Source organism: Rousettus aegyptiacus, unplaced genomic scaffold (assembly GCF_014176215.1).
Source record: "Rousettus aegyptiacus isolate mRouAeg1 unplaced genomic scaffold, mRouAeg1.p scaffold_m13_p_9, whole genome shotgun sequence".
NCBI lineage: Eukaryota > Metazoa > Chordata > Mammalia > Chiroptera > Pteropodidae > Rousettus > Rousettus aegyptiacus.
The window spans coordinates 73,768,937-73,782,759 of record NW_023416312.1 but is presented as its reverse complement, the minus strand read 5'-3'; the positions used below and the strand labels follow the sequence as shown (position 1 = coordinate 73,782,759).

Here is a 13,823-nt window from a genome sequence, read left to right as displayed (position 1 = left end):
CATAAGCAAATAAATAAATAGATAGATGAGAGAGACAGAGAGACAGAGAGAGAGAGAGAGACAGACAGACAGACAGACAGAATGCAGGTTACGAAGCCTGAGGTCTCTCACTTCAATTAAATGTAAAATTATCTCGATGAGGGTCTGATTTTAAAAATAGATGGGGTCAATATAAAAAAAAACTTTTGCTGTTAAAAAAACGGTAATTATTCGATTAGGTGTAAACTTCCTATGGCTTCTGTAGTCCCTCTCTAAACCTAAGGCATCAGCATCCAGTTGCCCAAGGCAAAAATGTGGGGGAAATCCTGTTAATTTTATGTCACAATAATCTCTTGATTTTATTTCTTCCTTTTCAACACTATGGAGACCACCTTGTTTTGGGCCACCATCATTTCTTGCTCAGACTATTTCCAAAGCCTCCTGCCTTGTTTGTTCTACCATCTGTCATGATATTCCAATTTAAGGATTTGTAACCATTTTTATGCCAGAGAACCCTTTGGCAGTCTGACGCAGTTTATAGACTTACTTTTTTTTTTTTAAAGAAAGTACATAGGATTACAAAGAAAACCAATTACACTGCAATATAGCTATCAAAATATTTTCTGAAATGGGTGCTATAGCAACACTTGGGCTACTTAACACAGTTCTACTTGTGGGTCTAATAACTACTGTAACTTCAAACAATTGATGAGCATATAAATAATATTTCAAGACATATGTAATGTAGGGGTCCAGAATGAGTCTCCTCAGAATGTGCCATCCTGGCATGCAGATTATTACAAGCTGAAAACAAAGTCTAACAAACTAAAAAAGAGCTTTTTTTTTTTTAACCCTTCCCCTTTACCTGCCTGAAGAAATTCAGATAGAAAAACTTGCTTAAAGAAAGAGAGCTATTAACTTAGCATATGATCTAAGTGTGGCAAAGAAGAACACATGAAAGCCTGTTTGTTAGACTCATTGTTTCTGGGTGGCCAGGGAAGAATTTATTTACCACGTTTGCTCTTTCTCATCTACCTTGGAATTGCTTACTTTCCCTTTGAATGCCTCAGGCCCTGCCTCACTCTCCTTAGTCCAGAATGACATATAAGCCTCAACTGCCCAGTGTGTCCCTTGGATCTTATATTCTTATGGAACCCCTTGTATGTACATATATAGTAAACTTGACCATTTTCTCCAGTTAATGTCTCATATTAATTTGATTATTAGTCTAGTCAGAAGAATTTAGAAAGATTGGGGAGGGGTGAATTATTTTTCCACCTCCATGTCACCAACTTCAACGTGATATAAAATCTTAGATTTCTATTGGTGATAAAACACAGGTACTGCAAATGCCACTTTAGTTTTTTGCCTACATTTGTAAATAAAGAATGCACTACATTTCAGAGTTCGATGAAAACGAAGTTGTGAATTTTTTTTTTTATCCAAGTTCATGTACCCTGTGAATTCTATACATGGACCTTTGCAGACCCCAGGTTAAAAAACTATTAGTGCAAAAATGCTAGAGGAGACTGCAAAGATGCATAGTTGTTTGTTTTTAAATGGGGAGAAAAATGGAAATATTAACAGCCAAACTGTGTGCCATTAATTCCTGCACATTTTGCCAAATGTGGACTAGAAAGTCAGTCTAGGCTTCCTAGCAGCCAAGGAATTGGTTCTGTCCAGAACTTTCTTAGCTTAAAACCTTGATCGGCAACCCAACCCATCCGGCCCCTTTACCTGCCTGAAGAAATTCAGATAGAAAAACTTGCTTAAAGAAAGTCGCCCACCTCTCTCGCTTCCTTCAAAACCACTATCCCTTCCTGTCCCATATCATTCAGCCAGGTCAACACTACAGCTGACCCCTCAACAGAACAGGGGTGGGGCAGGTGGTAGGCCAACCCCCATGCAGTCAAAAACCTGCCTATAACTTTTGACTCCCCCAAAAATCAGTCGTCCCTTGGTATCTATGCGGGATTAATTCCAGGACCCCCATACCAAAACCCAAGGATGCTCAAGTCCCTTATGTAAAGTGGCGTGGGAGAATGGATACAGTGGGACCTCCCCATCCACATCCCAGGATTCCAAACTCTGGATTAAAAATAGTTTTGGTTGCATCCATACATGCGAAACCCCGGGATACACATTTAGCGAAAAAAAGTTCAAAACCGTATTGTTTCAGGGTCAACCGTACTTCCAGCTGTCCAGAAACGCCATTCTGAACACTGGGGCACAGCGTGCTCCCGACCAAACGCGAGACCCTTGCGCCCCGGACTTGACTTCCGGCCGCCTTCCCTTGGCGCTAGCTCCGCCCACTCTGCTCCCTCTGCCTTTGGAAGAGTTTCTATTTCGGCATTTAGCATGGCTTTCGGTCTCGCCAACAAAGCAGGTGCCCCTGTCACACTGACCGGCTTCCGAAGACCCACTTACAGAAAAAATGCAAAATAAATTCCATTTGGCAAGAATAAGCGGGGTTTCCCACAGCTCCATGGAGCGCGTGTGGGGCGGGGCGGGACCCGGCAAGAGGCTATTGTAAGCGCATAGCGTCAGTCCCCAAGCCCCGCCTCCGCAGGGGCCTCTTAACACGTCCTTCCGCCCGCTTCCTCCTCTCTTTCTCCGCCATCGTGGTGCGTGCTGTTGAGTCTTGCTCGTCATGGTAAGTCCATCCGTAACCATCGGCTCCGGGGTGGCTTCCCGGGGCCTGAGGTCTCCACTAGCTGGCTGACGACCAGGCTGCATCGAGATGTGGGAGCCTTTTTAATGGCATTTTGAAGAGAAGTTCGAGTTTGGCCACCGCCGCAGTCGGCAGGCCTGGCGGGAAGGTAGCGAGCAATTGAGCGCTTGGGAAGGGGCCGGCTGCGCTGCGAGCTCCGAGGCGGGTGCCTGTGTTTCAGGCTGCCGCCCAGTCGGGCATAGTTCTGCTTTTGCCTTTCTCCCGGAGCAAATTGTGATTCTGGAGCAGTGAGAGAAGTCGGAGGGACACCTCAGAAATCGTGGCCCGACTGCGGGTTCCCGCGACATGTGCTAGGCAGGCATCGAGAACAGAATGTGGGCTGCTTTTCATCGAGTTTTTAACTTGGCCGCCAAGAGCCTACCACGTTTTGAGCTTCCAGCATTTTTTAGCCCTTTGTTCAGGGACTGAGCGTCACCTAATGGAAGCACCTGGAACCATGAGTGCTGTAATTTGAACCTACAGTGCCATTTGGGCGTTCTTAATAAAATGGCAGCTGCGGAGAGTCACTGTTTTGGGTTTTTCCTGACTGTTCCCTAAGAAGTTTCAGTTATGGGCTTCTAGGTATGGAGAGGATTAGTCCTTGATGTTTTATAGGTTTACTAGTTGACAGAAATTTTACTTCGTAACTGCTACTGTAAGCTGGGAGAGAAGGGTGTAGTCTTTGCCTTCATAATGGCCCGTGTTGTTATGCAAAGGGTGGGTCGGGCCACACTGGCCCGACTTTAGACCAGTATTCATACTATTTCTCCGAAATGCCCTGGTGGGGGATTAGTTGGATGACTTGGGTTTTTCATGAAAGCCAAAAGCTGCAAAGGGGAATTGGGAACGTTATTCTCGGAACAGTGGAAAATAGAATAATGTCAAAATTATCAGCTGGTTAGAATAGATCTTACGAATTTCAGGGACTTTGTGTACATTCGAAATGCCACGTGAAAGTGGGTACCCCTTTTTTTTTTTTTTTTTTTTTTTTTTTTTACAAAGAAGGGCACTGAGACCCATTGACTTGCAAGTAGCAAGTAACACATTGGTTTACTAAAAGTCGTGTTCTTCCTTGAAAACAAAGTTCCCCGGGTCTAGCCATCCCCGATGTTGTCTGGAAGGCCGCCCTAGCCTTGGAATAGAGAGGTTTAGAATCTCGAGTCTGCACATTAATATCCTCCTTTGGGGCAGGTTACATACGTCCCTGACTACTTTTTTTTTATTTGAACAACGGGAATTTCAGAATATGCTTTCAGAGAAGTTGCAAGTAACAAAACAGGACATGTGAGGGGTTTGGCATTGAGAGGGTTGTTTTTGGTGTATGTTAAGCATTCACGTATTGGTTGGATTTGAAGGAGTTCCTGACTTTGAATCTTTTAAGCAAGCTCAGATTTTACAGTCTAAATCGATTGCATTTCCTTCCCAGTCTTCTCACAAGACTTTCAGGATCAAGCGGTTCCTAGCCAAGAAACAAAAGCAGAATCGGCCCATTCCCCAATGGATTCGGATGAAAACTGGTAATAAAATCAGGTAAGGACACCGCCCTATTGTTTTGTTTTGTTTTTTTAAATATTGCTTTTGGGGCATAAATATATAACGAAAAGTTACGTACAATCCAATTTGTTCTGTACCACCATGCTGAATTTTTTTTTTAAATGTGCTTCCTTCTGGGCAGCACCCAGCCTATAGCTGGGCTTAGGGGCAGATACCCCAACATTTATTAATTTCCTGGTTGTCTTCAGTCTGTGCCAGAACATAAGATGGATGGCTGTCTTATACAAATCCCAGCAGGGAAGACCATGTTGCTCACTCCATCTATCTTTGAAGTGTTTATCTTTTTAAACAATGGAAGATTGCCCTCCAGTGCAGAAGTAGTTGAATTGATGGTTTTGGAACAAAGACATTACTAGTATTACTACAAAGGACCTCCAATTCAAGGTCATCTAGGCCAACTCCAGACAAAGCTAGGCTCAAAACTCTTGTTCTTTTATGCCTTTCAGTCCCACTGCTCTCTGGAGACTACGTGGGCCTTGAAGGAAAGAAAAATAAGCATCCAGTCAATGAGATTTGCCCAAGGTCTCACAACCAGTGACAGCCTCCATTATGCTGAACACCTTTTTGTTTAAAATGAAGTATTAAGATTTTCTGGCTCTCCCAGATAATTGATCCCAGAAGACCACAGACGAGGAGAGACCAAATGTTATTACCAAAATTATTATTTTCGAAGCATTTTTAAGCTGACACTAGAGTAAATTCCTCTTGCTAGATGAAGACTTTGAAGCTCAGGAGTACAAAATCATGAAGCTAGTATAGAACTCTGGTTTGATTATATGACACATCTAAATGGGATTAATTTGCTGATGTGAAAACTTAAGATATGAATTGTCAGGGCTAAAATTGAGGGCACATTTCCTTAGTTCATTTAGCCAGTTAGGTATGTGGAAATTGTCCCCCACTGTAGCCTTATGTGACAATTGTTGGTCTTTTTTATTTATGCATATTAATATATATAGGAGATGTCTCACTCTTACAGGTGCAACTAGAATTTAAAAGCCCATGGTGTTGCCATCATGCAATACTGAGGAAAGAGCATCGAGTCACTTGTTGGAGTGGTTTGTTTGGCAGTTCAGCCCTTAATACAAGTTCGATGGATTTTTGTTGAAAACATCAGCCCTTTTTTAAATGGATCGACATGTCATGTCCCCATCTGATGATGGTGTGACCTGCCTTTACAGGTTGTTTTAAGGAATGAAAGAAACATGAAGCTCAGTGCCTAGCTTAATAGAAGGGTACCTGCAGTTAATATTAGCTTCTTTGCTCTGTGGACTCCTGGACCTGGGAAGGTATTTTGTACTTAGTATTACAAATACAATTCTGGCCCAGAGAATTGTCACAACAGAATGGTTCTTATTGAGTCAGCTGTCTTCCAACTTTTAAATTGAAAGCAGGTTGCAATTACAGTGCTTCATTTGGTGGAAGTGCTGCCATTATCCTGCTGAAAGAAAATCTTGTGTTGATCATTTTTGATTTTGCCTGTATGAGGGTAAAATCATTACAGATTGACATGGACAATTCTGAGATGGCCTTAGTTCTACAAATCACTTGCTTTGTATTGAAGTGATTGAGGGTTTTAATCTATTATAAAAAAGTATGCAGGAACTTTTATGTACGTGTGACCCATTATGTAGAAGCCACTGTTTTTTGATGTAGTTCGGAAGGAGAGAATGAAAATGTATATGTAATCTGGTTCTGTCCCAGGGATGTGGAATCAAAGATGGGTGAGTGTACGCTTGGGGAGGAGGGGAGAGAGCTTCCCTACTACCCCTGTCTCAAGAAGAACCTGTGTGTTTTCCTTGCGTGGAATCATTTTGAGAGGTAAAAATTTGATTTGACTAGTTAAATACATCTAGCAAATCATTTTTTACTCCCCAAAAAGAACTCCAAATTTGTTGAAGGGAAAACAAGACCCTTTGCCTTTCGAGGATTTTATGGTACTTAAAGGCAATGTTTATGGTGAATGAGAGTAGCTAAATTGAGCTCAGATTGCCTTTGTGACTTGTAATTTCCTTCTGTGTAGGTACAACTCCAAGAGGAGACACTGGAGAAGAACCAAGCTGGGTCTGTAAGAAATCACACATGAGATGGCACACATATTTCTGCTGTATCCAGGTTGCTTAAATCTCACCAAAGTACTGAGAAGATCACTACTATCTGGACAGTTGGGCATGTTTTACTGAGAAATTATTGGGGAAAAATGATTTTCTTTGTGTAATAGGCTTCTGCACTAGTAGGTTGGTTCAGTAATAAATATGTGAAACTTTTTAAAATTGCCGTTGTATTCTGATTTGTGAAGTGTTTGATGATACAGATATTCTGGCTACCGGGTACTTAGTGTGAGTGAGGAACTGATTTTCAAAATTTAATTTCATTGTAATAGCTCCTTGTAACTAGTGGCTTTTAAACCTTTTGTTATGGAAAACACATCTATGTCATCCTCATACCTGAAGGTAGCACATTCTTAAAATTAATATCTCTATGTGCTTTCCTGTGATGCCAGTCCTCAATACAGAGTGGGAATCTTCTGAACCCCAAGAGTTGACAAAATTATGCTGCGTGTTTCTGTTTGGCCTGTGTACTAAATTTCTGCATTTTTAAATGGTTGGAAAAAATCAGAAGTATATTTTTACACTAAGTTAAAATTTACAGGACATTTACATACCAGGCCAAGTACTTGGGATTAGTCATTTGGGAGACAAATGTATGTTAGGCTAATAATGGGCAAGTCATAGCAAATGCCTAGGACAGGTAGGAAGCAATAAGTGTCCAGACAAAGCTAGGCCTAAAATTCTCCTGCACGCCTTTCAGTCTCACTGCTCTCTGGAGACCACGTGAGCCTTGAAGGAAAGAAAAACAAGCATCCAGTCAGATTTGCCCAAGGTCTCCCAACGAGTGGCAGCTCTCATTAGCTGTGGAATTAGAAACTGCAGCCAAGGAAAGGGGAACCAAGTTTGGTGGTAACTCCCTACTCAGTTTGTATGGAGCCTGTTCTAGACATACCTGAGAAGGCAAGTGGCAAGCGATGTTGGATGCTATGTACAGTGTGTAGCAAGTGGTGGAGTTACACAGCAAAGGGGTCACTACTTAACAACTATACTAGGAGGCTCAGATGGCCATACTCCTTAGGAAGGACCACTCTGCTTACCAGAAGTGTGAAAGAATGAGCTACAGAATAGCAACCAACCCAGGAACCTGGGATCTTTGGAACACATTTTAATTTCTTCTACCTGCCCTTAGATATCAAAAATTTACTCTTACTTGCATCAGTGTTGCCTCCATATTCAAAGACAGCTGCTCCTGTGAACAGCAGTTGGTAAATGTTACCATGCTAAAACTTAAGTCCAAAGCACAGGGATCTGATACAGTTAACTTGCAGTGAGACAAAATTAACCATTTTGAGGTGTCAGAAATACCTGTCCTTTATTTCCCTTTGACTTGATGCTGGACTCTGCCAAGAGGGGGCCTGAGAGTAACAGGCTGGAAGAAGCAGGGATTGTTTGGGTGTTTGTTTTCAAGCATATCAGCAAGCAGTCAGGCATCCTGGCAGCATTTTAGCACAGTGGAAGGTTGCTCTTGTATTTCAGTGATAAGTACTCTCCAGCCTGTTTCTTAGCCACCTCTGGAGGGTAGCATGTTCTTGTAGCCATTTATGTCTGCATCTCATCTGGGAGGAGAAGGGCTCATTCACTTTTCTCTCAGATCCACAGGAAGTAGCTGCTTTCAGCAGACACTATCTCATCATACCTTAGAGTTCTTTTATTCTTTCCAGCAGTTAGCTATTCTTTATATTACATTATCCTTGTTTAAATTACTGGTGTGTGGTTTCTCATAATTGGAACTTGATTCACATGGTATATAATGATAGATCTCAGCAGTTTTGAGGTTATATGACAACAGACTGAATGCAGTAGATAAGAGAATTTAGCTGTCTACTACTAAGCCAGATAGTAAAGAGATCTGCAAGAAATGCAAAACACCACTCTTCTCACTGTTTTTATTTTTTGTTATTTACATTTATTTTAAAAGCCAGTAAATAAATGCCTTAACCTCATTATTCAGGGTAGATTAGGACATTCTCACAGGCCCAGAGAGATTGTGACATGGTCAAGGTCACATTAATGACAAAGTGAGGTTTCTCTAGACCTTGAATAGGTAAGATTACAGTTGAAAGAGAGAGTGACATGGACGTCAGTGTTGTCTGGCTGGGTATAGGGTTTTTTTTTAGCCTGGAACTTGGTTCCAGTGGCCCCTTGCTAGTTTGTACAATTAGGGGTTTGCTCATCTGTGAAGGACTATATTCTGTTTCTCCTGAGGGGTATAATAGGAGCTTAGGATTTATATTTACACACAAGTACGGCATAAAATGTTGGCTTTTGCAAGATATGCAGTCAACCCTGTGGTGATACTGCCCATCTCTTGACATCCTTCTGAGAAGCAGGCAGCAGCAGAGTGGTAGTCAAGAGTTGGCAAGTTGAAATCTTGTTCTTCACCATTCACCAGCTGTAAGCCTCAGTGTCATCTGTGCATGAGCCCAGTGGGACTTTTCTCAGACGACTGTGAGGATGTAATGTAATAATGCACTAAAGCACTTTAGTACCTGACTAGAAAAGGGAGAAGAGGAATGGGGAGTGAGCAAGATCAAAGTTTTGATGCTGATCTCTTGCCAGCGGACATGTGCTGTATGCTGAGTAGAGCTAAAATGAGATAACAGGGGCTGAAAATAGTGGGGAGAAGCAGGTCATCGTTGAAGTCAGGCAGAGACGGTAGTCACTGACAGGCTACTTGAGGCTGCTTTTCTAAAGCTGCTGATGGAGACTGGCAGAAGCAGCAGGGTAGGATGAGGCTCTCAGCCTTGAGCCTAAATGATGCTGTATTCTCTTGGTCAAGTTGAATAATTTAGATTCCAGCAGAGCAGATGATAGATTTTGGAGCTGTTTCATAAATACAAAGATTCATATAAAGTAGCAGTGAAGAAAGTGATAGGAAAACACTGAAAAGCAAACAGCTACATAGGTCAGGCCAGTGTCATTTTCTAGAAGAAGCAAATACAAAGGGAAAGTTTAAAAGTTAACACCCCCCCCCTCTGATATTAAAGCTCACTACTATCAATACTGAAATTATAGGCTGTTTTTTTTAAAAAATTCCATTGAATTTATAACACAGGAAAGTATACTTAAATGTGTATATGTATAAGCTCTTAATTTTCACAGGCTGTATCAGGTGTCACTACCACCCACAACAGGAGCAAAACACGATCAGCATCCCAGAAGCCCCTCCTTGGGTCCCCTTCCAGTCACCATTACCCCCAAGTGTAACCACTGTTCTAACAGCATAGATTAGTCTTGCCTGTTTCTGCATTTTATATATGTGGAATGATAAACTTCATTTTTGTGTCTTTCATCTTTTGCTCACCATCACATGAGACTAACCTGAGTTGTGTGCAGTTGTACATGATCTGTTTTCATTGTTGTATCGGGTTCTGGTGTGAATGCACCATAATTTATTTCCCCATTTTCCTAATGATAGGCATAATTTCCAGTTTGGGGCCTTGATGAATAGTGCTGCTATGAACGTCTTTGTTCATATCCTTTGTTGGAAATATGTATGCATCTCATTACAGGTGATTTAGTTTTGATTTTGATTAGGATGTATAGATAGAACAAAAATGCTTTTCTAATGAGAATAAAGCTCAAATTTCTATAATGAGTATGTGTTTATAATCTGGAAATTTTTTAAAGAAAAGGAAAATTAAACTTAATTTTCAGGGTTAGAATAAAGCCATTCACATATATTGCTTTTTTTTAAGCAAAAGAGAGGAATTTAATATAAACCATCAAAGATGTCTCATGGAACCGAAGGTCAGGGAGCAGCCAGGCTTCAAGAAGAACCAGAACCAGGGCTTTGGAAGCCATTGAGAAGCCAGGCAAGCAGCTCTTCTCTCGGGGACCTTCTTACAGCACCTTTCTGCATGTCTGCTTTATTCTTGTCCCTCTTGGCAGACCTGCTTCCTCTCCTCCTCTTGGCACAAGGCCACAACATTGCCTCTTCATCTCAGGTTGGGCAACTAGAGGAAATAGGTGGGAATCCCTGAATCCCAATAGCATGATCATGAGAGGGTGAACCTGAATGGCCCAGTCAAGAGTCAATCAGTTATAGCTGAAGGGGTAGCATCCTGTATAATCATGATTACCCTCTGCGTGGGCTGCACGGCCCCCAACTAAAGTAGTATTGGCTGAGCAGACATCCCCAGGAGCAATGGCTTCAGTGGAGTTCTGAGTTGGAAACAAGACCTGTGCACTAGTCCTGGTGTTGCCTCAAGAAATCCCTTACCTCTCTGGGCCTTTATTCTCTTCTGTTTGCATGTGTTCCACCCAGTGCTTTCTACAGGCCTTTATGTTGGTCTTTGTTTGCTTTTCTGTGGGAATTTCAGAGGCTTCTAAGAATACTTAGATGTGGGAAAGATAACATGTCAACAAGAGAGAATCCTGAAACAAATGAGACAAATCTTTGAGCTACGGGATTTGAAAAAGACATACCCTTTTGACCTAATTCTTGGGTTTGGGCTGCAAAGACAGGACTCCAAGCTAGAATCAAATGTTACTCTCTCCAGAGACTCAGTGACAATTCCCAAATTCTTATGTGAAACTTCCTTCTGGCTAGAGCCCTTGCATACTACGGCCCAACAGCACCTATCTCTCAGTGTTCTGAGACATGTATTTTGATGGGTTCCAAATAGCACAGGGGTAGAGGTGACTTTCTGTTGCCATCAATTCATTCTTACAGTTGCTACTGAAAACATTACAGAAATAAAGTAACCATATTTGAAATAGTGCAGGGTATGCAGGTGCTCTGTGTAATATTCTTGCAACTTTTCTGTAAATCTAAAACAAAGTTTACATTAAAATGAAACAATAGAGAGCATTTGCAATCTTGCTTCCTGACATGTAATCAGTTTGGCTTAAATAAATTTACAAAAAGAAAGAAACAAAATAACCAACCAAATGCCTAAGCCTAGAGATGAAATGGATTACATATGCATTTTCTTTTAAGAAATTTTTCTTTGAGGTGATTCCATAGAGTTTAGGTTAGCATGTCTGCTTTACACGCGGAAAGTCTTATGTTCAAGCCCCAGCGGAGCCACGGCCCGTACCCAGGGTGCACCAGGCCCCAGGCATGCCAGGCTCCCTGGGTGTGTGCCATGAGCATGTGAGAGGAGATGTCCTGCCTTCTGAGATCCATTTCTTAGGAGATGGCAACATCCGAAGGTCAGAGGTAGAAGTTAGGGAGAGGGGATTAAAAAAATTAACTAAAAATTTTTTTTTCAATTAGTTAACATTCAATACTATATTAGTTTCAGGTATATGGCACAGTGATTAGACATTCATATAACTTAAGAAGTGATGCCCCCGGTAAGTTTAGTACCTGACACCATATATAGTTATTACAATATTATTGACTATATTCCCTATGCTGTACTTTACATCCTGTGACTATTTTGTAACTGCCAATTTGTACTTTTTAATCCCTTCACCTTTTCACTCAGCCCCCTAACTCCCCTCCCATCTGGCAACCATGAGTTTGTTCCCTGTATCTACGAATTTATTTGTTTTGATCACGTTTGTTTTTTTTAGATTCCACATATAAGTAAAATCATATAGTATTTGTCTTTCTCTGACTTATTTCACTTAGCATAATACCCTCTAGGTCCATCCATGTTGTCCCAAATGGTAAGATTTCATTCTTTCTTTATGGCCGAGTAATATTCCATTGTATATATGTACCACCTCTTCTTTACCTAATTGTCTATTGATGGACACAGGTTACTTCCATATCTTGGCTATTGTAGATAATGCTGCAGTGAACATAGGAATGCATATATCTTTTTGAATTACTATTTTGTTTTCTTCAGATAAATACTAAGAAGTGGGATTGCTGGATCATAATGTAGATCTATTTTTAATTTTTGGTGGACCCTCCATACTGTTTCCCATAGTGGCTGTACCAATTTGCAATCCCACCAATGGTGCACAAGGGCTCTCTTTTTTCCACATCCTCACCAACACTTATTGTTCTTTGATTAATTGATGATAGTCATTCCAACAAGTGTGACGCGATATCTCATTGTGATTTTAATTTGCATTTCTCTGGTGATTAGTGTCATTGAGCATTTTTTCATATGTCAGCCATCTGTATTTCCTCTTTGAAAAAAATATCTATTCAGGTCCTCTGCCTATTTTTTAATTGGATTGGTTGTTTGTTTTGTTTTGGTTTGGTTTGGTTTTAAGTTGTATGAGATCTTTATATAGTTTGGATATTAGCCCCTGATTGGATGTTTAATTGTGAATATCTTCTCCCATTCAGTACATTGTCTTTTGTTTTGTTGATGGTTTCCTTTGCTGTGCAAAAACTTTTTAGTTTGATGTAGTCTCATTTGTTTATTTTTTCTTTTGTTTCCCTTCTCCAAGTTGATATTTCAGGAAAAAAATATTACTAAGAGCAATGTCAGAGAGTTTACTGCCTACGTTTTCTTCTAGGAGCTTTATGGTTTTGAGACATACATTTAAGTCTTTAATCCATTTTGAATTTATTCTTGTATATGGTGTAAAAAAGGTGGTACAGTTTCATTTTTTTCATGTATTTGTTCCGTTTTCCCAACACCATTTATTGAATAGACCATCTTTATCCCATTGTACATTTTTGCCTCCTTTGTCATAGATTAGATGACCATATCGGCATGGGTTTATTTCTGGACTCTCTATTCTGTTCCATTGATCTATGTGTCTGTTTTTATACCAGTACCATGCTGTTTTGATTACTATAGCCTTGTAGTATAGTTTGATATCAGGTAGCATGATACTTCCAACTTTGTTCTTCTTTCTCCAGATTGCTGTAGCAGTGTGGGTTCTTTTGTGTTTCCATATAAATTTTAGATTATTTGTTCTAGTTCTGTGAAAAATGGCATTGGTATTTTGATATAGATTGTATTAAATCTATAGATTGCTTTGCGTAATGTGGACATTTTAACAATGTTAATTCTCTCTATCCATGAGCAGATGCTTCCATTTATTTGTATCTTCTTTAATTTCTCTTTTTAGTGTCTTAAAATTTTCCAAATATAGGTCTTTTACCTTCTTGGTTAAATTTATTTTTTGGAGGGGGTGCAATTTTAAATGAGATAGTTTTCTTAATTTCTCTTTCTGATAGTTTGTTATTGGTGTATGCAACTATTTCTGAGTGTTAATTTTGTATCCTACTTTACCAAATCCATTTATCAGTTCTAACAGTTCTTTGGTGGAATCTTTAGGGTTCTCTAAATATAGTTTCAGCATGTGTATTTTCAAGTGTGACACTCAAGGAGACATGCTGATGGAAGAGTCAGTTCCTGGTATTTTTACAAATTGCCAAAAGGTGTTGAGCTCTACCTATGATGTCTGCATCATAAACACCAACCTTAAGGTGTGTCTATAGAGAAACTGTATTATTTCTAGGCTGTTCAGTCTTAGCATAACCCCTCCTTCTAGGTGCTTTGGTTAATTGTGTGGGGGTAGCAGAGGGACATGGAAATCTCATCACATAT

The 13,823-nt window shown here is 40.4% G+C and overlaps 1 protein-coding gene and 1 non-coding gene across 2 annotated transcripts; both read left to right on the top strand.

Moving 5' to 3' along the window:
- Positions 1–2,504: 2,504 nt before the first annotated feature.
- Positions 2,505–6,520, top strand: RPL39 (ribosomal protein L39). Its single transcript, XM_016137426.2, has 3 exons — positions 2,505–2,632; positions 4,116–4,219; positions 6,267–6,520. The coding sequence occupies exons 1-3, from the start codon at positions 2,630–2,632 to the stop codon at positions 6,313–6,315; spliced, it is 156 nt and encodes a 51-aa protein (XP_015992912.1). The 5' UTR covers positions 2,505–2,629; the 3' UTR covers positions 6,316–6,520.
- LOC118608154 lies at positions 5,631–5,763 on the top strand. The gene has a single exon (XR_004952947.1). It is a non-coding gene; the product is annotated as a small nucleolar RNA SNORA69 (small nucleolar RNA).
- Positions 6,521–13,823: the final 7,303 nt, after the last annotated feature.

Excerpts from the sequence above, each read along its gene's own strand:
- RPL39 (XM_016137426.2), top strand. Across the intron at positions 4,220-6,266 it reads AAAACTGGTAATAAAATCAG|GTACAACTCCAAGAGGAGAC; the intron begins GTAAGGACACCG and ends CCTTCTGTGTAG.